Source organism: Myodes glareolus, chromosome 22 (assembly GCF_982192425.1).
Source record: "Myodes glareolus chromosome 22, mMyoGla1.1, whole genome shotgun sequence".
Lineage (NCBI taxonomy): Eukaryota > Metazoa > Chordata > Mammalia > Rodentia > Cricetidae > Myodes > Myodes glareolus.
Window position 1 is genome coordinate 51120971 of NC_142047.1, and position 22551 is coordinate 51143521.

General features: G+C 47.8%; 1 protein-coding gene across 7 annotated transcripts in view; it reads left to right on the plus strand.

The window, feature by feature from the left end:
* The window catches only part of Banp (BTG3 associated nuclear protein), a 77899-nt gene that overhangs the window by 51977 nt on the left and 3371 nt on the right, over positions 1 to 22551 (plus strand). For 2 of the 7 annotated variants that reach the window (XM_087900509.1, XM_087900512.1), the window contains 5 exons: positions 1086 to 1253; positions 7961 to 8091; positions 9324 to 9395; positions 10051 to 10089; positions 19902 to 20027. In XM_087900509.1, the coding sequence (XP_087756635.1) occupies positions 1086 to 1253; positions 7961 to 8091; positions 9324 to 9395; positions 10051 to 10089; positions 19902 to 20027 (536 nt within the window). The remainder of the gene's footprint in view (positions 1 to 1085; positions 1254 to 7960; positions 8092 to 9323; positions 9396 to 10050; positions 10090 to 19901; positions 20028 to 22551) is intronic. The other 5 variants (XM_087900511.1, XM_087900514.1, XM_087900515.1 and 2 more) reach the window with 3 other exon arrangements.

Genomic DNA, 22551 nt, shown 5'->3' on the forward strand with positions numbered 1-22551 from the left:
ATGCACAGGAACATTCATGCACATGCATATACATATACTCTAACACATGATTTAATAAAAATTTTTAATTGGCAAAGTCCAAGAAGTGGCAATACAAAAAAAAAGTTCTAAAAAGAAAAAAGGGAGGGGTGTCACATGGGCTGGTGAGATACGGAGCCAGACTTAGAATAGTCTGTCATCTCTATTATGTCATCTGTTTCTGGTGGCCTTCTGTGTGTTTGATTTCCTGATTGTTGAGTGACAGTATCTGCATGCTGTTCAGTGATGCTCCTGGCATGCTTTGTACCATAAGGATTAACTGTTTGGGTCCCAGTAGGTGTCCTTATTGGTGGGTTGTGGGTAGTACTCCACGGAGTAAGTAGTTGCTGTGCTCAAGGAACTTGTGTTCTGGGAAACAGCCTGGTAAGAACACAGGAGCAAGCATCTGACAAGGCGCACTGGCCAAATAGCTCCAGATAACTGCTGCTCACTGTGCAAATAGCCAGTGTTTGCTGAGTTACAGCACAGAGAACAAAACCAAGTTCCCTGCATTTACAAGGGAGAAGGAGTTACAGCACATTTATATATTACATATCCAGGGAAGTGATGGGTGTTCTAGAAAGCAGGCATGCTGTGCTGAGGGGAGTTTTGGGTGAGGAGGGAGGACAGAGTACTGTTGACTGGTCTGGGCAGAGGGTAAGGGACTACAGCGCTAGCAGGAGTACAGTACGAAGTCTCCATTTGATTCCCTAGGCAGTCCGGGTGGTGTGTGCTGTCTTGTGAGTTTAGGGGAAGAGAAGTTGGAGGCCCCGGAGCCTGGAGCCTGGAGAAATGGAGTCCCTTTGGTGTTGGGGTGAAGCTGGGTTATTTCGTGGTTATATAATAAGAAGAGTGACAAGTATTTGCGTCTGGCCCTGCTAACCCAGTGACCTGAGTGACTCTTCCCTGATGCAGTTAGATTTTCTGGCTTGAATTCTGGAAGAAAATCAGCCTTCCAGGAGTAGGCCAGCACGTTAGCTGGGTCTCTTTGCAGCACTCAGCTCTCAAGAGGGGAGCCCAGGTCAAGCCTGCATCTGATAGCTTTTATCTGGGACATGTTCTTTCAGGTCACCTCTTCTATAAATTTGGAATCACAGAATCTGACTGGTATCGGATCAAACAGAGCATTGACTCCAAGTGCCGTACAGCATGGCGGCGGAAACAGCGAGGCCAGAGCCTGGCGGTCAAGAGCTTCTCCCGGAGGACGCCGTCCTCATCCTCATACAGTGCCTCAGGTATGCTCAGAAGAAGGCTGCCCTGAAGCCTTTGTTCTTGTGTAGGAGCTCGACAGTTCTGGCCCCACTCAGTGTGAGGCTCCCTAGGCAGTGGCAAGAGCGTGAGGCTTGCTTGTTTTCCTCTGTAGGTCCTACAGGAAGAATTTGTCTGTGACCTTTCTTGTGTTGTCTGGCTACTCATTTCCTGAGTGTCTTGCAACCTTAGTAGTAGTTACTGTTGCTTGCGGAGTGGCTGTAGGTGAAGGGTGGAGGGCCCACATTATGCTCTTGAGACTTAGTCTGAGGTTGTAGACTCAGGCTTGTCCTAAAGATCCCCGAGACAGATTCTCCAAGCTCTACCTATGGGCCTGCCCTCCTCTCTTCTCTCTAGTGCTCGGGCTGTGCCCAAGGGCCTCAGGCAGTCTTGGCTCTGGAACTTTGCACTGAGCTATGTCCTCACCTAAAACAGTCTTTTAGACTCTTTTTCACAGCTTTCTTTTTTTTTTTTTTTAAAACAACAGTTTAATTGGTTGAACTGGTAATGTAAGGTGTTTACTACAATTGGACTCTCGCTGCCTTTCATGAGTTTATTTATTTTTCTCCACACCAGAGATGAAGAACTGTCTTCAGTGTAAGTGACAGATTGCAAACTGAATGTCAGGACCCAAAAATTCTCTGGTTTATATATCAGCTGAAAAAAACAATAACTCTTTAGCACAAAAAATTTATATACAAGTTAAAGAGAAAATAAGGCACATTTTCAAAAACCATCAGATGAGCTCAATTGTTTTGTCATTATTTAACTTTACTCTTCAGTTTTCTAGGGTTTATGAAAACAAACACTTATGTCGTGCTATTCTACCACTGTATAGTTGAATAAACTTTTATTAAAATATGTGTTATTTTGTATCTTACAACTGTTCTATTTTTATGCTTGTTATAATTATTATTTTTTTTTTAGTAAATTTTATTAAATTATAAAAGTTTCCATTTCCGCCCCCCCTCCCAACACCCTCCCACTCCCCCTACTCCCCCCCTCCTTCCCCTCCGTCCCCCAGGGCAGTCAGGGTTTCCTGCCCTGTTTCACAGCTTTCTTGGCAGTAGCAGTAGCTCCTGAAAGCGGAGTCCTGTTTGGGGTTAGCTCAGGACCCAGAGCAGCAGTGGGCAGGGGCTGGCAGGGCTCCCTCTCAGTACAGGCTTTGTCCAGGGACTTTGTTTTGGAAGCTACAAAGCTGCTTACCTGGAGCCCTCCCTGACCATCTTCCAGAAAGTGCTCTTCCTCCCTTATTTTGGTGGTTATCAGATACTTGGCTCTAGCTGTTGCCAAGGTTCCTAAGGTGGCAGCTGTGTGGGCCACACACATTGTTCCCATGTAGAATGAGGAGTTTGAGTTCTATCCTGGGAACCTGAGGGAGCCTCTAGGCATAGGTGGAATGTGTTTGGTGAAGGTATATCTGGCTGAGGGCGTGCACATGTGTGTGTATCACGCAGTTGTTGAATGGGTCAAACGCATCTTGTGACTAACCTTAGATGTACTCTTGATTGCTGTCAACCCACATTGGCTGTGGTTTGCTCCTTTCTTACTTGAACAATGGCACCTTCATGGTGGCAGCTCTGGCAGTGGCTTATCAGTTCTGCCTGTCTTACTGTGGCTCCCGTGTTATTGTCTATGAGCTCTGCATCCGTGTGATAGTTCAAAGTTTAGGGAGATTCTGCTTTCATCAGGTTGCAGAATTGGGCACTGGGGTGAACCTTGTTATAGAAAGTTGCTGTGCAGACAAGAAAGCCTAGGTCTGTGGCTCCAAGAACAGGAAGCTGGCATGTCTGTCCTCAGTCAGCATGCCTCCCAAGGCACAGTTTGGAATGTGGAGCAGCAAGGGGCTTTGGGGTAGTGCATAGCTGGATTAGGCGTTGAGGAGGCAGACTGGTGCTGGGAGAGCCCAAGTAGTGAACCTGGTGAAGCTAGAAGTGAGGTTCCAAGTCACACAGAATCCCTTTGGATTCTTGCTGGTTTCCCATGCCTGCAGTGTATAGTAGCTGGACATCTTAGCCAGTGTAGTCAAGCTGCCATTGGGTAGAACAGTTGTTCACATGCCCACCAGCCAGGGCAAAAAGCTGTGGGTACAAGTCCAACTTTTGAGAGAGCTAGAGGGCCGTGGCTGGGCTCTCCCCAGAGTAAAGGCAGAACATTTTTTTTATAAAAAGATTTGTTTGTTTGTTTATTTATTTATTTATGTGTGTGTGTGTGTGTGTGTGTGTGTGTGTGTGTGTGTGTGCCTTGCCTGCATGTAAATCTGTGCAGCATATGCATGTCTGGTGCGGGAAGGAGGAGGTCAGAAGAGCAGATCAAATTGTTGCCAGAGGTTTCTGTTCCGCCTGGTCCCACAGCCGATCAGTCCCAAAGAAATGCACAGAAGCTTACATTAACTATAAACTAGTTGGTTTATTATCCCAGGCTTCTTAATAACTCTTATACCTTACATTAACCCATAATTCTTGTCTGTGTTAGCTACGTGACTTGGTACCTCTTATCAGCAAGGCATTCTCATCTTGCTTCCTCTGTGTCTGGATGATGACTGCAGATTGGCTCTTTTCTCTTCCCAGAATTCTCCTGTTCTCGTCGCCCCACCTATACTTTCTGCCTGGCTACTGGCCAATCATTATTTTATTAAAACAATACAAGACTATTTCCCCACAGCATCAGATCCCCTGGAACTGGGAATTATGGATGGTTGGGAGCCACCATGTGGGTGCTGGGACTGAACCCAGGTCCTCTGAAAGAGCAGCCAGCGCTCTTAGCCGCTGAACCATCCCTCCAACCATGTAAAGCCAGAACTTAAAGACAACCTGAGAAGATTTCACTGGGCCACAGGTATCAGCACTTTAATAGGAAGACAAAATCCAGACACCTAATCTGGGAACATTTACAAGATCTTGGATACGGTACCAAGAAACAGGAAAATGTGACCTATGATCAAAACAGAAAGCAAACAAAACCCAGATCCAGCTAATCAATCAACCAACCAACCAACAAACAAAAAACCTAGTGTCTAAGGAGGCCCAGTCTGGAATTAGCAGCCCACATCACTAAAATGTTATTAAAGTTGTGCTCAAGGGCTTCAAAGAGGAATAGAATTGTAGCAGCAAGGAAAGAAATAAGAGTTTCAAAAAATTGCCATGCAGAGTTAGAGAGGAAACATGAAGGAGTAGTTGCTAGGTATTCATGCAGTTGAAACTGGCTGTTTAGCTAGGACTTGAAAGGAATTACAGTCAAGTAGAGCTTAGGCAGGTTCCCAGTGAGCCAGGTCTCACCACGAATCTGACAGTGTGATGTCATGGCCTGTATTGCCAACTTAGTGACGAGCACAGGGTGGGTGGAAAGAGACAGTTCTGTAGCAGTACACGTGCTCAGAGAGCCTGCCAGGTACATGTGCGGTCCAGAAAAGTGAGCCTGCAGGCCCCACTGCTGCATTCAGATGCACGCTGAGCCCTGGTACCTGTACCGCTGGACAGTGCACTGTCCGCATTGCCTAAGCCACCACAGTGATGGTCTGACCCATGGTCACAGGGCAGTGTGAGGGCTGTCAGGAGGCAGTGTTTGTGGTGACAGTGGAACTTGAGCAAAAGGATGAGACACTCCAACCGTGCAGCGTTTGATAGTGTACATGAAGGAGCTGAGGAGTGGTGGCATTGGTGAGTTGGACTGCCTTCAGAGCAGGTCAGTGATCCATTAATATCCCACCCTTAGACCATTCCCTCCACAAGTGCTCAGGTTGTCAGGTGGAGGTGTGCTATTTTGGAATCATATGCTAGTTCAGGTAGAGTGGAGTGGCCTGAAGCCCCACATTTCTAACCCGCAGCCACTGGCACCCACTTTGCTGGCACCCACATGATGATATTTATATTTTGTTTTTTAATTTTCAATTTTTTTTTCTTTTTCACTAGTAGCTATTTTCTTTACTATCTATTGCTTCTCCGTTTATGAACATATTAGCGTTTCTCTAAGATGCTATGAATGCTGGCTTCTTGTGTGGGCAGCCAGCCACTGTGGAGTGTATTAAGTGCCCAAAATCTGGGCAGGTCCCCAGGAATGTCATGTTTGAGAAGCCCTGGCAGCTGTCAGTGCCTCCCTCCCAGGGTGACTATTGGGGAATGGACGTGCCCTGTAGTATGTGTGCTGGTCTGACCGAGGCATCATTCCCAGAAGGCTCTGCCAGGTGGCTGTTCTTTGTTCTGCTTGACCTGTGGTCTCTGTCCTCCTGCCAGTGGACATCGTTAGAGTGAGAGCAGTGCTAGCCCTGTTCTGTGCTCTTTGTGTTTGGAGTAGAAAAGAGCCTATGGCTTGGAGGATGCTGTTCATGCGGATGGGGGTGTGTGAGGCATGGCTTTTGTAACCTTCCGGTGGCTTTGCGGCGAGCTCAGAGCTGCCCCTGATATAGTAGATATAGTTTCCAGCCGTGACTGGTTTGGCCATTGCTTTCAGAAGAGAGCCTGGGTTTCGGCTCTTCTGGCCACTCAGCATCCATGGGGTCTTGTGACAGTGCCCTGCTTTGTAAACCAATGAGACATCTGTCTGTCCTTACTTACACGCCACATTCTTGGCGAAGATCTGATTAAACAGGGTGGGTGGTTAGGAAAGGGACTTCTGGAATCTTTGTCATTGTTCTCTGTTGAGAACAATGCATCAAAAATCCTCTGCATCTGCTGTTGGCTTAGCAAAACTATTCTGGTTTTCAGGGCTATTTTGGTGATGGTAAAATGTAATTAAGCCAGAATTCTGTTAATTTGGAGTTGGTATTGATTCCAGCTGGGTTGCCGTGTTACCTTAGGATTGTTAGTGGAGAGACAGGGACTACAACACAATACTGTAAAATAATTTTTTCCCTTAAAATATTTATGTAGATAAGTATTTATCTTTTATTTCATTTTATTTACTTTGTATGTGTATTTTCACGTGCATGCCGCGTGTGCTTGTGTTGGGTAGGCATGGTAGCGAGAGCACATGTGGCTTGCACGTGAGTGGTGGGCAGAGAACATCTTGTGAGAATAGGTTTGCTCCTTCTGTTTGGATTTTGAGGATCAAACTCAGGTTAACAGTCTTGGTGACTGAGCCATCTCACTGGCCCTGTATATGAGTTTTGTACCAAGGATAATATGGTTGTTTGAATGAGAATGGCCCCCATAGGCGCCTATATTTGAATTCTTGGTACCTAGTTGGTCTACTGTTTTGGGAAGGATTAAAAGTCGTGGCCTTGTTGGAGGAGATGTGTCAGTTGGGGTGGGATTCGAGGTTTTTAAAGCTCATGCCAGGCTCAGTCTCTTTCTCTCTGCCTTGTGCTTGTGGATCAGATGTAAACTCTTATCTACGGCTCCAATATATTGCTTTCCTGCTTGCCTTGCTCCCTGATGGTCATAGACTCATCCTCTGAAACTGCAAGCAAGCCCCCGATTAAATGTTTTCTCTTACAAGTTGCTTTAGTTATGATGGCTCTTTAGCAATAAAAAAGTAACCAAGACAGCTAGCTAGTTTGTTTGTTTGGTAGTGCTAGGGATGAGATCCTGAACCTCATGCATGCCAGGCTGGTGTGCTACCACTGAGCTGTGTTTTCATCCCTTGTTTATTTTTTTGAGACAAGGCCTTGCAGTATAGTCCAGGTTGACTTCCAGCTTGTGACCCTCCTCCTCAGCCTCTCGAGTGCTGGGGTCATGGGTATGCCAGTATGCCCAGTTTATTTAATTTAAAAGCTAGTTTATTTGGCGATGGGTTAGGCCCTGTCAGTTTGGATACAAACCACAGAGTCAGTTTCGTGTAAGTTTCTGAAAGTGGGTACTGTGTGAACTTTACTGTGCTGAACACGTGAAGCAGCATCTGTGTAGTAGCCAGTAGGTTAGAGTGGCAGAGGGACCAGCTCTTCCATCTTCTGCCTGTACATGTGTGTGAATCCACAGCTTTAATTGGTGTCATGGTGCTGTTAAAACCACATGGCACTCTGATGCTGCTGTGGAAAGGACACTGAGCTTTTCTTTAGAGTCTGCTTCACATCGTTTGTAATGTCAGTCCACTTTCTTAAAACTCAGGGCATTATACTGTTTGCCCAGCAGGCTTGTTCTGATCAGTTACCACAAATCTCTGCCATGGAATTGCATAATATACATTGAAAAAAAAAATCTAAGCCCTAATATCCTGTTTCAGGAAATTCTGCTTGTGGTGTCATTACAGTTGGAGCTGAGGTGTGCTCAGTGTCTGAACATACATGTAGTATGCCGGATGTCTTACACTCAATCTCTAGTACTGGAAGAAAAGTCATTATAGTTTGTATTACAGTTTAAAATAGCATACCATATATCAAACCAAATGTGCCTTACTTTAATTAAATATAAGAAATAAAATGTGTTGTAGATGCAGTTTGATTGAAGTCCTGTGGTCATATCTGTGGACAGACCTGCAGTAGGTCAATAGTTTGTCTAGGTGTTTGCAGGGAAAAGAGTTTGTTCCAACAGTGTCGTTGAATCTTAGCAATGCTTGCCTCGGCTACAAACCTCAGTTCCCTCTGACTTGCTGTTGACAGCTCTGCAGAGCAAAGGTGTGCTGACCCGAGTCTAGTAACAAGGTCCCTTCCCTCTTCAGGAACTGAGGGAGGGAGACATTTGGGAACCAAGATGACTGCGTGTCACTCTGTATGTGGTACCTAAGGGTCCTGACTAACACCTGCTTCTGTGTTCCACAGAAACCATGATGGGTACCCCTCCACCTGCCAGTGAGCTGCAGCAGTCCCAGCCACAGGCTCTACACTACGCGCTGGCCAACGCACAGCAAGTGCAGATCCACCAGATTGGAGAGGATGGACAGGTGCAAGTAGTACGTACCTTCTCACTCGGGTGTCTGGGGCGGTGGGGGACGGGGCTGGGGGGGGGTGTTGATGGCACGGGGAGAAAGCACATGATAGTGTGAGGTGAAAGCGCTTCACTTAGAGAAGTAGTATGACAACCTTGCTGTTGGCCGCTGCGGAGCAACCTAGTGACAGAAATCCCTGCAACACACTCACTAGCTCCTATGGTTCATGTTAGTAAAGAGGAAGGCCTCAGCCAGGGTGCTGTGTTCTGAGCCATAGGCAGAACAAAGGCTAGGCAGAGTCTTCTGCATACTCTGAGCAGACAGTAGGAAGTGGCAGAACAGGAAGTATGCACCTCAGAAACTGCTGGAAAGCAAGGAGCTCTATGGGCAGCTCTGGGGTCACTCTGGTGCTTTTTGTCCTTTGGCTGTGGGGCTATTTTAAAGGAAACGTAGTGACTATAAGTGGTGGGTTTCACGGGCTTGTTGATCTGTGTAACTGACTAGATATCAACAGGTACTGCCATCTGGTCAGTGGGGGAGTCTGGGGGTGCACTGGGAATAGATCCCTTCGGCACAGGGCTGTGTACACAGTGAAGCAGAAGCAGCTCAACACCTGCAGCAGGTTCTTTGCTGCAAGACCTTAATTGAGCCAAGATGGGATTTAAAAAATAAAAAGAGTTAGTTGTAGTTAATGTGTATGCATGTGTGTGTGTGTGGGGGGGATATTTGTGCATGTGAGTGTTAATGGAGGCCAGAAGAGGGTTTCAGATGCCCTGGAGCTGGAGTTATGGGGTTATTGTGAGCCACCACACAGGTGCTGGGAACTAAACTCAGGTTTTCTGCAAGAGCAAGTGCTCTTGACTTCAGCCATCTCTCCAGCCCCACATAGGATTTTGATAGAAGTCAGATCCTAAACTCAGAACAACATGTATTACTGTTTACACGAAGTGTTTCCACTTCAGTGCAGTGCTCACCGGTGACCCCTCCCACCTGCCATCCTTACCAGCTTCCCCCCAGTGGCCCCGCATTCTTAGTTTTTAAGTAACATTTAGAGTTCAGCAAATCACATAAATCATGTGATGAACATTTCCTTAAGAGACTGTGGATGAGCTCAGGCTGTGAACACATTGCACCAAGCTGGCAGCCCTGCCCTCTCTTGGGCTGAGAGCAGATAGGCGTGAAGTCGGCAGAGGGAGCTTGTTGTTTCCTTTGGCTTGTTTTTCTCTGATGCTTCTTGGTGTCTTTTCTTGCTGCGGATCCCACAGGGCCACCTCCACATTGCCCAGGTGCCTCAAGGAGAGCAGGTGCAGATCACACAGGACAGTGAGGTGAGTCAGGTGTCACCCTGTGAGGTCAGAAGGCCACACAATCATGTGCTCAGTGTGTGGACCCAATGCCATTCGAGCAGAGCCTAGCGAGCTCTCTAGGAGAGAGTCTGTCTGCCTCAGTGGGGTGACTGGGATGTCTTTATGGTGTCTTTTACAATTGATGATGGTGTAAAACGCGATCTGTAACAGACTCTGTAGGCCCAGAGTGGTGGGAGTAGCTTCCTGTCTTTTGTGGGCCATACTGTGCTCCTGTGTACATGGCTTGTGAATCTACAATTGTGGGCCATGCTGTGCTCCTGTGTACATGGCTTATGAATCTACAATTGTGGGCCATGCTGTGTTCCTGTGTACATAGCTTATGAATCTACAATTGTGAGCCATGCTGTGCTCCTGTGTACATGCCTTGTGAATCTACAGTTGTTTAAAATAAAAAGGAAAAAGAAAGACGTTTTTATTTGTAAGCCAGAGTTGGGAACAGGCTTAAACTTTTGTGCTTTTAATACAAGAGAAAAAAAGATTCAGCTTATAATACTTGTTTTATTTTCGTGGGTTTTATTGCTAAAAGGGGTTGGGTTTTTGTAGACTTAGTGGTTTCCTTGTTATTTCTGAATAGTGTAGGGAAGTTCTCACTCTGTCTCTTTTTTTTACTTTGCAGGGCAATCTGCAGATCCATCATGTTGGCCAGGATGGACAGGTAAGTGCTCACCTGTCCCCATCCACACCTCCTCACACCTCCTCACCAGCCTGTGTTCCTCAGCATGAGACACTGGTGTGAGGGTGGGAGAGGGGTTGCGTCCAGCAGGAGGGAGCTGCGGTGAAGTGTCCAGGAGTGTGTGCAGGTGGACTCTGGCCTGCACTTGTGCTTTGTGGGCTCTCACGTTAGCTTTGCACCAGAGAAGAAACTCCCGCCAAGTTCATTGCTTTCTGCAACTTTCTATGAAAGTCCGATGACATTTGCACAGGTAGGACAAGGTAGGCTTGGTTCTTCTGAGCTAAGGAGAGCAGCTCTTTGTTGGCTATACCTGGAAGGACTTCTGTGCTTAGTGAAATGTCCCAGGCTATAGGTGCCCAGGGGGGAAGTGCTACAGGGAAGCTGGTGGTGGCAGTGGGGATTTGTACTTCTGTGGGGTTTTTGTGGGGTTTTTGTGAAGGTTAGTTTCCACTCTGGGTCCCTATGAATAGTCAGGCCACGTTCCTGTTTGTATGGTACAGCTTACGAAGTTGTGGAGACACACAGAACTCACTCATCATACAGGAGGCTCTGCTCCTTGTTTTGTAAGACTAGCATTCTCTGTGCTGGAAGACCCATGTGTCTTCCCTGTGCTAAGGAGAACCCTGTTCATTTCTGCCAAGATTGTGCAGTTGGGAGCAAGTGGCAGAAGCTGGTTCTCATAGCCTTCCTCTTGAGGAGTTTTCAGCCTTGTAGTTGGTTCTTCTCTCTGCTTTTTATGATGCTGTGTTTTGTGTTTGTTTTGTTGGTGGTTCCCCATGGGAAGAACTCACCTTTTCATAGACAAGGAAAGAAAAGCCTGTTACCTCAATTTCTCACTGTTTATGAATAAAGTTCCACCTGGAATTGAAAAAAAAAATACAGTGGGCTTTTCACAGTGTGTGATGCTTGTGTCTGATGGTAGGCAGAAGTGCCTGCTGATCCTTGGCTCTGTCCACCTAACCTGAGGGCAGAGAGCCCAATGTCTAACCCCAGGCATGGCAGCTTAGACCACAGCTTCTAGTCAGGGACAGTGAGACTGTGAAAGAGCCACTGCCTGAGCTTCCAAGGCAGACACCTGGTTCTGCCTCCGTCTCCAGTGCAGTCTGTCGCAAAAGCCAGTTACTGCTGCCAGACCTGATTCACTTCCCACTCTGCTCTAAGCAACCTCCCAGCAAGAAACTGCACTGAGAAATAACTTGTACATCTGATTCTTTCCACGTGTGAACCTCATACTTTCTTCCCATTCCCTGCTACCCAGTGTCACCGTATCCGGGACCACACATCAGAGGGCACTGCTGGCACCCTCTTCTCTCCTGGAGGCAGCTTGCCTTCTGCTGGGAACCTACAGCTGTGCTCACGAAGCAGCTGTCTTCTGCAGGCCTGTTCACCAGTGGTCTTTGCTTCCCACTTGCTGAGATTCTGTCCTCGTTTCATCATTTGGCTGGTTATCGAGTCTGCTCAGTAACCTACTCAGAATGGCTTCATTTATGGTTCAGAAGGCACAAATGCTCCATCCCCTTGATATCCTCAGTGGAGCTGAGGTCACCAGACCTGTGCCGGGGACAGTTAGCCCTGTCACCTGTCCTCTTCGTGGGCCCACAAGCGGATTGAGCCTGTGGATCTTGGATCCTTTATTCTGAGTTGGTCTTAGGTCTTCCTTCATCCAGGTGTGAATGCTGGAATGTTTTCCTGAAACCTGACTGCATGCGCTGCCTGTAGGTATGTGGAAAGGGTGTTGACTAGGACATCATCCTCAGTTGTAAAAGCTCTGGAAGATATTTATGTGACTTTTTATTTACTTACTTATTTTATTTATTTATTTCTGTTGTTGTTGTTGTTGAGTCAAGATTTCTTCTTTTAGCCCTGGCTGTACTGGAACTTGCTCTGTAGAACAGGCTGGCCTTAAACTCCTAGAGATCCGCCTGCTTCTGTATCTGAATGCTGGGATTAAAGGTGTGTGCCACCACTGCCCAACTGTGACTGACATTTTTTTTTAAAGTTCGTAAATTCATCATTATTTTGTCAATCTGGTGTGGGAAGGTAACGGGGCCTGCTGTATCAAGGCTGCAGCAGGATGACAGGATGGCTGGGTTCCCAGAGGGAGACTGTGTGTCACAGGAGGACTTGGCACCAGAGACTCAATGTTTTTGAGGTCAGAGCCATCTGAACTTGGCCTCTTGGGTACAAGTGCACAGCTGCTTCCAGTGTATACAGCCACTTTGGACAAGCACAGCCAGGAAGGGCCAGTCTCCAGCCCTAGAGGTTCTCTGCTTGTTCTTGGCCATTCTAGCCCTAGTGGTCACTGCTATTTGCCAGTTGAACGGCCCACTTCATGTGTCTAGGCCTATGCTGCAGTGGCCAGTATTCAGCATCTCTGGTCAATAGAAGGAAGGGGCAGGGGATTCCCTGGATACTGAAATATAGATTGCAGCAGAATTTTTTAAAACATGATTCAGAGGGCCTTTGACTGGGTTCTCTAAGCCATGCTTTATCTTGGCTCCTAAGTGTAGGCTTTACCCTCAGACCACGTAGACCAATAATACAGTCTCCCTCCAGCTTCTGGCCAGTGTGTCTTCTTGTGGTGATGGCTTCTCATCCTTAATGTGACCTTGGGCTTCAGGAGGAAGCTGATTGCCATGTATATTGGAGTTAGATTTAATATAGTCACGGGTTCTAGCTGCAGCGTGGGGAAGAACAGCTTGCTGGAGTAAGGTATGGGGCTGAGCCTGGGCCTCTGGCTGTTCACTGCATTATACTTTATTTCTGATGGTTCTTGTTAAGAGTTGGCTGAGAGATTGGCAGATTATTTAGACTGACCAAAACTGGTGATCTCTTTCTTCTCAAGTGAAGCCGTAGGTAGGTGCCATTTAAGGTGGGTGACACACTGCTGCCCCTGCTCCTGTCTTTCTAGCTGTGAGCGTGTTCAGAGCTAGTGCCATTTGGAGTGGTCTGGGGAGGGGTGTTATGGTCTGATGAATTGGTTGGGTGGAGCTTTGGTAAGAAGTCAAAGCAAGGTCAGGGAAATCTAGGCCCCTCATGCAAGGGGTTGTGGCAGGGTAGGGCTCCAGAGTGGGGGCTGGAGTGTGACACAGGTTTGATGCAGGGCTACCTTCTTGTCAGAGGGATTCCAGTTTTCGCGGTGTCAGTATAGTGGAGTCTTTAAGTTGTGTGCATTGTCAGAAGGTTTTGAAAATAAAAGTCCTTAAATGCCAAGAGCCATAGGATTGAAGGTTGCAGTGCAGAGGATGGGTGCGTTGAAAGTGGTGAATGGTGACTTTGTTGAGGTTATGAGGACTTCTTGAGACCAGTGAAATAATGGCTACCTTGAGAAGGCCCCTGGGGGCTGGGTTTGGTCTTGGGTAGTTGCTTTGCCCACAGACCTGAGCTCTGCTGTGAGCCACTGCTGCCTCTTGAGCTTCCTCTCTGTGGGCTCTTGACATTGACAGCTGACCTGGAGCAGAGGAGGGTAGTTTGGTTCTGTAGCGGACAGCAGCATGCTAGACAGGGTGATGCCAGACGGGGTGGTGTGCCTTGGAAGCTGCTTTTGTGTTTGGGTTTCCAGCCTCAGTGAGAGTGATTTCACACATAACTCCAGGGTCTTTCTTTCATGGATGTGTGCGGGCAGACTTGCTCCTCAGGGCAGCATGGGCTCCACTGCAGCTTCAGGAGTGTTCACTTTCTTCTCCACCCTCTCCACATTGGCTCCTGAATACTGGTCCTGACACATCACACTCTGAAGCACTGTATGGTAGGTGAGTCCTGTTGTCAGCTTAGCCTAGTGGTCTAAGATATTCCAGTTTTTCAGACAGATAACATTTGTGTGTAATATCAATATATTTTTCTTCATCTTGATTAAGTCAGAAGGTAATTCTTCAATTATATTAGAACCCTGTTTAAACATTATTGGGGCTGGCTAAGAGCACTTGCTGCTTTGCTGTGTTCCCAGCTTCTGTGTCATGTGACTGGCTCACAATTACCAGTAGCTGTGTCACTAGGGGATCTGATGTCCACTTCTGGCCTCTGGGCACCTGTATTAATATGTTCATACTCACGTACAGATACACAGGCCTACATATAAATTTTAAAGACTAAAAAGGAACTTTATAAAAACTTGCGATTTTGGGTCTAGAGAGATGGCTCAGTAGTTAAGAGCACTAGCTGCAGAGGTCTTGAGTTCAGTTCCCAGCAACCACATGGTGGTTCACAGCCATCTCCAGTGAGATCTATCAGATCCTCTTCTGGTGTGTAGGCACACATGCAGATAGACCACTTGCATTCTTAATAAATAAATCTTTTAAAAAAACAAAACAAAACAAGTACTAGGTGATCCTCTGCCTCCAGCTGAGCAAACTCCATGTCCTCTGGAGCAGCGGAGCATCCCCAGCAGTATGGGGGTGGCCTGAAGCTTGTTGTGTGAATTGGGCAGATGTAGTCAGATTTTTCTTTGGGCCGCCATCTCACAAATAATGACATGGAGACTTGTTATTATGAAAGCTCGGCCTTAGCTTAGGAAGAAACTGGACCCTGCAGTATTGCCCTTGTTAGGAAAGTGCTCTACAACTGAGTTATATACTTTGAAGTATGCAACTGGCTCTTTTTGAGTTTTGGTTTTGTTTTGTTTATTTGAGACAAGGTCTCACTGTGTAATTCTGGTTGGCCTGTAACTCAGAGATCTGTGTATCCCTGCCTCTCAAGTGCTAGGATTAATTTTGTTTTTCATTTTGAGATAGGATCTCACTAAGTTGCACAGGCAGGCCCTGAATTCATTCTCTAGCTCAGGACTTGATTTAACATGTAGTCCAGGAAAACCTTCCTCACCAAATCTCTTGAGTAGTCGGGGTATATATATGTATGCCTGCACCAGCAAGTCTGGTGATCCATGGATTTCCAGTTGAAAATGGAGGTCATAGTGATGTGCCTAATAAGAACATGGAGTCCTTGAGAGGGAAGAGAGGTAGCGGTTTCACAAAAGCAATGAGTATTGAATTCCCACAAGGCAGTGGGTAGAGCCAGTGACTGCTGGGCTGGCCTGGTACCTGAGTGCCGTATGGTGAGCTGGAGCAGGTCAGCTCCCAAACACTGGTTCTTGCAGTACCATCTCATTTGGGGGTGATTCAGAGAGGCTTCTAATCTGAGCTCTCAACGGGCCACTCTAGAGAGCTGGGGAGCATGCTGTAGGGAAAGGCTAGCCATCAGTAGGTGCCCTACCCCTAAGGCTGTTTTCTTTCATAACAAATGCTGAAGGAGAGGGAATTCAGTGTGAATGTTTCCCACTTTGGGGGTGTCGCGATCGCTGTGCCATCATTCCCCTTGCTCTGTTCTAAAGAACCTATCACAGACAAGTGGTGGTTCCAGCCATGGAGCACAGCAGGCTGGGACACTGCCTTAAAGGCCTGCTCTGTTCATTTGGTTTTATTGGCTCTATGAACTTGGACAAATGAGTCTGCGTAGGGCTGTGTTTCCTAACAGGCAGAATGCAGCTCGGAATAACAAACAAGGTAACATCTGTGCTAAGTATTCAGAGTCCTGGGTGGCGCCAACCTAGGTAGCCCCAGGTATTACTGAGCTGAGGCCCCAAGCTCCCCGATTGCTTCTCACACAATCCTGTTCTAGTGTCTCTCCTGTCCCAGGCATCTTGATTCTTTTGTTAGGCTGAATGACAGGGCTGTGAGATCCTCTGACATTTGAGATACTCCACATACACTTCAGAAAAAGCCACTACATAGTCTTAGGCTTTGGCTTGCTCCCACAACAGGGGGCTCTTCCTGTGTGTTTTCATGCAGCTCCCTCCAGCTCCAAGACCCCTTATTCACGAGGTGCCCACTCCTCTCGCCCACTCTTTTGGCACTTTCATCTGCCAGCCTTGGACAGGAAGGAAGAGTGCACATGGCCTCCTCAGTGGGTGACTCTATAACTTGAACTCTTGTCTCTGGAATGGGCCATTTCTGTCGTGTGCAAATCCAGGGAGGAAGGCAGTAAGATTCACATCTGATGAGAGGCCCTATCTCAGTGAAGTGAGACAGAGAGCCACGGAGGAGGACATGTGATGCTCTCCTCTGGCCTCACCGTGTGTGTGCCACCACCTTTTCCCATGCAGATACATGCATGCAGTACACACACACACACACACACACACACACACACACACACGGGAACTTAAGGACATGTGTTTGGTAGAATTCCCCTAGAGGACTTAAAGGATCAGTAGCTGAGCATGTACAAATGCCTTTAATCCCAGCACCCTCTTGTCCACTTCTCAAGACCAGGTAGGCCTCCATGACTGTGCTACTAATTTTATGTCAACTCGATGCTAGCTAGAGTCACCAGAGAGGAAGGAACCTCAGTTAAGACTGGGGAGAGGGAGGTGTAGAAAGGGATGGGAGGAGAGGAGGGAGGGGAAGCTATGTAAAATAAATAATAAGAAAATGTCTCCATAAGATAAGGCTATAGACAAGCCTATAAGGCATTTTCTTAATTAGTGATTATTGGGGGAGGGCCCAGCCCATTGTGGGTGGTGCTGCCCTTGGACTAGTAGTCCTGGGTTCTGTAAGAAAGCAGGCTGAGCAAGCCAGAGGAAGCAAACCAGTAGCAGCACCCCTCCATGGCCTCTGCATCAGCTCCTGCCTCCAGGTTCCATCCCTGTTTGAGTTCCTGTCCTGATTTCCTTCAGCGATGGACTTCAGTGTGGAAGTGTAAGCCAAGTAAAGCTTTCCTCCCCAACTTGTTTTTGGTTGTGGTGTTTCATCATAGCAATAGTAGCCTTAACTAGAACAGAGACTAGAAAATTATTAGTAGCTGGGGGGATGGCTTACTTGGTAAAGTGCTTGCCACACAAACACGAGGACCTAGGTTCCAACCTTCAGCACCCACATAAAAAAGCCTGGTATGGCACTGTACATTGTGATTCCAGCCCTGGGGAGGCAGATAGAAGGTTTCCTGGAGCACTGGCCAGTTGGGCTTGCTAACAGTTCCCAGACTCAGTGAGACATCTCACCTCAGTATAGTAAGGTGGAGAACAAGTCACATTGATCTTTGGCTGGTAAATGTGTGGGAATGTAGGCAAGCATGTGTGCACTTGTGTGCACATGCGTGAGCACACAACATACAACATGCTCACACAATGCGCTCACACACACATGAAAGAGGGACAACAATGCAGAATAAGCTGACTTTTGTCATAGGAATGTCTATATATATCTGGAAAGTTTGTGGATGGCTGAGGTCTGGGCATTCAGTGATCAGATAGTTGTCCTTCAGCGCCTCATTGTTCTGGAGAAAACCACCCTTTGAGGGTGGGAAAAGACCCTTGTCTGGATGGAGAAAGTGAGTAAGAGAAACAATTGAAGCTTCTTGGGCTTTTTCTGCAGCTGTGGGCAGGCTGGCCACACACTAATCAACACAAGTGCGTGTCTGACCCTGGCACAAGTGTTTTCCTTTGTTTTATTTTGGTTTTGCCTCCTAGTAGATTCTTAGTGGGACTCAGTTTCGTATGTAGATACTGCTGAAAGGTCCTGAGGCTTCTTGCATGATTTTAGGGTTTGCTCCAGTTTTGCATTATCTCAGTTGGGTTTTAAGTAGAGCTTCGGTGTTGGCAGTGGATGGAGGGAAAACCAGATGCTGTGTGCTCCAAAGGAGAATGCTCCCTGTTCTGAGTGCCCTGCTCTGAACTCTTGCCCTCTGTCACATTTCCGTATGTCTGAAAAGTTACTGCTTCAAAAATGTGTTAGGGGAGCTGCTACCAGTGAAGCTGAGAGTATAGCACATGCCTGCTCCCTATCCTGTCTCTGGCCTGTCTGTGCTGGCCCTTGGGAAGTCCATTGGAGGTCAGCTGCAGGCTAGCTGGAGTTGGCTGCATGGAGGTGATGGGTCTGTCTGTTGGCCTGGGCGCCAGCTCTGACTTCACTGCAGTCAGACACTTCTACATTCCAGAGCCTGTTCAGAGAACCTGCAGATCAGGGCTCTGGTCCAGACGCAGAGTGAGCAGGAAGAGTGAAGGAACCGAAAGTTCATTATTGGGAGAAGAGTGGAAATGTGCCCGTGTGCCATGCCGTGGTGACCTGCATTGCTGCGTTCCTTTTGTAGCTGAAGGCTCTTGTCTGTCAGACTCTTGCCTACCACAGCAAGGATTCCCCAGAACAGACTGAGTAGTCAGTCTTCTTGGGCAGCCAAAATGTACCCTGGGCACCCAACAAAAGCTCATCTTTGCTATCCTGCAGCTGAGATTTGACTTTCGGTTCTCATTCATCATTAAATTAACCATTAACATTAAATCCAAACCTCAAGCTGCACTGTCCTCTCGGCACTGCCAGGACATGCCAGAGACCAGGTCGCGGCTGATCAGGGGCTCTGCAGGCCTTCCTGTGCTCACTGCAGTACACCCGTGCTACTCTGCACAGCGCTGTGATGGGCCGCTCTAAACAGGGCAGAACACATGCACCATGCATTTCCAATACTGTAGTAGGTACCTGCTGGGTGCTTGAGTCACCATTACTGTGTCGGACACAGAGCAAGGGTTCTGCTGTTGTTGGGACCTTCCTCAGCCTCGTTTGTAAGGAGAGATGCCAGATGTCATTTTTCCCTGCCCTGACTGCTAGCCCAGGCTACAGTGTTTCAAAGAAGCTCTTGGGATGAACAGGCCATGCTCACCAGCTGACTTTTCCTACATCAGTCCTCATGGCTGTCACCCTTCACCCGGAGTAGCATTTCCGGTGAAACCATACTTGGATTGTTGTGGTCTCATATAGCTCTCTGCCTGACATCCAACTCCCTTAAAGTAGCCAAGACTGGCTTTGAACTCCTGATCTCCTGCTAGGATTATTAGCCATCATGCTAATAATGCTAAAAGGTGCTTGTTTTGGTAACTGCCCGGAAAGTGCCTTGGAGCTTTCCCTCTTTTGGTGCTGGAGGCAGGTGCATGGAACGGGCAGCAAAACAGGTGAATGTCTGCTCCTGTTGCTAAACGAGAAATGGTGACTAGAATGATAAGTCCTGAATGTGAACCAGAGACACCCAGGAGCAGGCCCAAGAAAGATGGCCAGAACTGGACAGTTCAGTTATGACCAGGCCTTCCCAGGCAAGTGCCCTCCCTGTGAGCATGGTGATGGCACCCTTGACACGATCTTGGTTTTCAAGTTTCTTCTTCACAGCAGCCAGCCAAGGTGACAGCTCACCAGTTCTTCCCCACAATTGAAACAGACATGGTCAGACCCCATAGCCAGGGTCCAGTCCCACCGCTTTCTCACTGGGAGACAGTTTGCAAGCCAGGCCTTTGCAAGCCATAACTTTCTAAACTTTTTCCAGATGAGAATCTTGCTTCCATTAATTGGTTGATTGATGAAATTACACCTTTGTCTTAATATTGTGAATTCATGTTTTCTTAAAGTATAGCACCTCAGATTTGACCAGCTTCTTGTTTCATATAGAAGTTGGTTTTATTGGCAGTGCTGGCAGGACAGCACTATTGGGGTGCTGAGCAAGGAAGGTGCTGCTTTGCTGCAGTGAACACAGGCAGAGACTTCTGGAAACAGGTTCCCTAATTAAAAGCAGCTACAGTTACCTTAGACTCACTATGGAGGAATTTGTAAAAGTGTAACATGATGGGGAAACTGGTTATGTTATAACTCCTGACTTGGGGTTTCAAAGGTGGCCTGGCTTCTGAGTTCCCAGGAGATAGCAAACCAGGCAGCCACAGTGTGCTAGCACCTTCCCTTTTTCCTACCTCTTCCCCACAAGGTGGGGTCTGTGGCTTGACAAGTCACTGCCAAGCCTATAGCCCCCATTCTGATCTCTTCCAGTCGTGGGGACTGTGCCAGAATCCCATTCCTGTCAGCGGTGACTCAGTGGCCCAGGCTAATCCCTCCCAGCTTTGGCCTCTGGGAGGAGACACACTTGATCTGCCTGCTGGAAATGAGATGATCCAGGTTTGTAAGTGTTTCTTGTTGGGAGATGTGGGTGGCCTGACCAATGTTTTTCAGGGATTATGAGAAGAAGGATCAGGTTAGAGCCCTGCACAGCAGGCGGGGCCTGCTTACCACAGGTATCTGGCCCTTTGAGAACCTACAGCAAGTAGTGCTATACACTATGAGCACGGGTTTACTGAGGCTGCCACATAACTGTTATTGCCCATGCCTACAGAGGCCTAAGGATAAGAACTTGCTTTGGTAGCCAGAGACACCATAGGGGAGGTGCATGTTAGGGGTTTAGCAGAGCTGATGAGGTGTCTGTGAACAGGTATATGCCTTATATGCACATGCATGCATGTGCACATGTATGAAGACGTGTACAGGTACACTTGAAACTATTGATGGGATATAAGAGCTTATAGATTGATTAATGGCTAGTAAAACAGGCCCATCTGAGCCTGGAGCCCTCAGCCCACAGAGCCTTTATTCATGGAGGCGGGGTCATGCTGCTGCTGCAGCAGTTCCGTTGTCAGCATCCCTTCCTTCCATCTGAAGCCTGCTACTTCTACTGTGCAAGAGACACATGGGGAGCCACCCCTTGCCTCCAGCTGGGGTACCCTATTGGATGACCTAGGGCAGGGCAGGGGAGACAGCCAGGCACAAGTGGGCCATAGATATTGTCCTGCTTGTCTGGCCCCATGCTCCTGCAGTCAGAGCAGGAAGCTCCTGTGACCAGGTGTGTGTGGGAATAACCCCTCTGCAGAGCATGGTTTTGTTGGGGTGCAGGGTTGGCACAGGAATATGCGGGACACACTGAGATCCACAAGAGCTGCTGAGCGGGGAGGACAGGAGATTCTATGGGTGAGTAAATGCAGAGGAAGAGAGGTCCCAGGCTACCCTGGCTGCCCATGAGGTCAAGGACAGCTCACACAGTGGGGGGTCTGGAAGAGCCAAGACTCCAGCCCAGTCTACCACCAAAGGCTGTCCCCAAAACATGAGCTACATCTGCTCGTCTCCTAAATATAAAGTTCTTGCTTTTGTTTTAAGTTCAACTGCTTGGTCCAGTGAAGCAAAGCACAGAGCTGGAGAAATGTAGTTCTGAGCAGGAATAATGAGCCCGACTGTAAGTCAGAGTGGAAGGTGGAAGCCCGAGGTTTCTGTCAGTGACTCTGGAGAAACCAGATCATTTTACTCTATTCTGGCTTCCCCCCTGGAAGGGGACAAGCTTTGTCTAAAAGAAGGTATGTTTACGTCAGCCCACTGTTGGGCACTGAGCACCTGTTGCCCTGCTTCGCTCTGAAAAGGGCGGGAGTGGCCAGTAGCATCGTGCAGTCGCTGTGCCAGGGCAGGGCGTGTGAGATGTGCCAGCACTGAGGTATTTTTGGTTAAAGTACCAAGCAAGTGTTTATGTTGAAGTTTGAACTTGCCTGAAAACCAGTTATATAGATGTATGTTTGCACACTCCTTTTCCTTTTAATTAACCTGACCTTGAGCACCTGGAGAAGGCTGAAGGCCTGCTTTTCCCTCATTTTGCATAGCCTGCTGCCTATTACTGTGGCCCACGGAGTGGCTGACCAGGATGTGTGGCCCCTGTGAGGCCAAGGAAACTGTCCCCCTGTCCCCACATGCTGACGTAAAGACGAGCAACAGTGGGCAGGACTAGACCTGTGCAGAGACTGGCTGGACAGTAGGCTGTCACTGTTTGTGTTGTCTCTTGGCTCCCCTGAGCAGAGTCATTCAGGGCCTCTGTATGTGAACAGAATCAAACTGGGAGTAAGATGGACCCAGCAGCCACCGTGTTCTCCAAGAAGGAGGTGGACCGCTTCCCAGAGGAGTACTGGGTGCCAGGCCCTTATGAAAGACCCACTTCCTGACAGTGCCACTGTGGCACCCAGCATGGGTTTCTGAGGGGACAGCCGGATTTAGTCTGTTGGCGTTCATATCGCCAAGTAGTTGTCTCTCTTTTTCTTAGTTATTCAAAAAAGTTTTAAAAAGGGCTTTCAAGTCATCACATTTTCCCACTGCCTGCAAACCTGAGTTGATTTTGGTGTGGCAGACCCTCATTAGCATAAAAGACCCTGTTCTTACGTGACTGGCACGTGTCCTTTAAAAAGGCACACGCTACCTGACAGACAAGCCAGCACTTGTGCAGCTCTTCTTAGACGTCCACTGGGTGAGTTTGTACTGTTGTCTCTGGTTGTGGGGAACCATGTCACATGCTGTCTTTGTTCTTCAGAATGGGTGTGCCATCTTGCCAAAGGTGTCTCTGCTATAGACAGTTCTGTTCATTGTTGGAGTTTCATGTCTGGGACTTCTGGCCTTCTCTCCTAGAATAGTACACAGCCCTGATGAAGGACTCCTTGGTTCCTGGCAATTATGAATGACAGACAGAGGCTCTGCATTGCCTCGCTAGAGCCTCCTGACCAGTTGTGTGAGCACCAAGTGGACTTTGTGGGAAGTAAGCCAGTAGGAAGGGTAGCCATAAATGGAGTCACCCCAGACCTATCCCACTCTTCCAGATCCTTTCTGAGGCAGGGTCAGA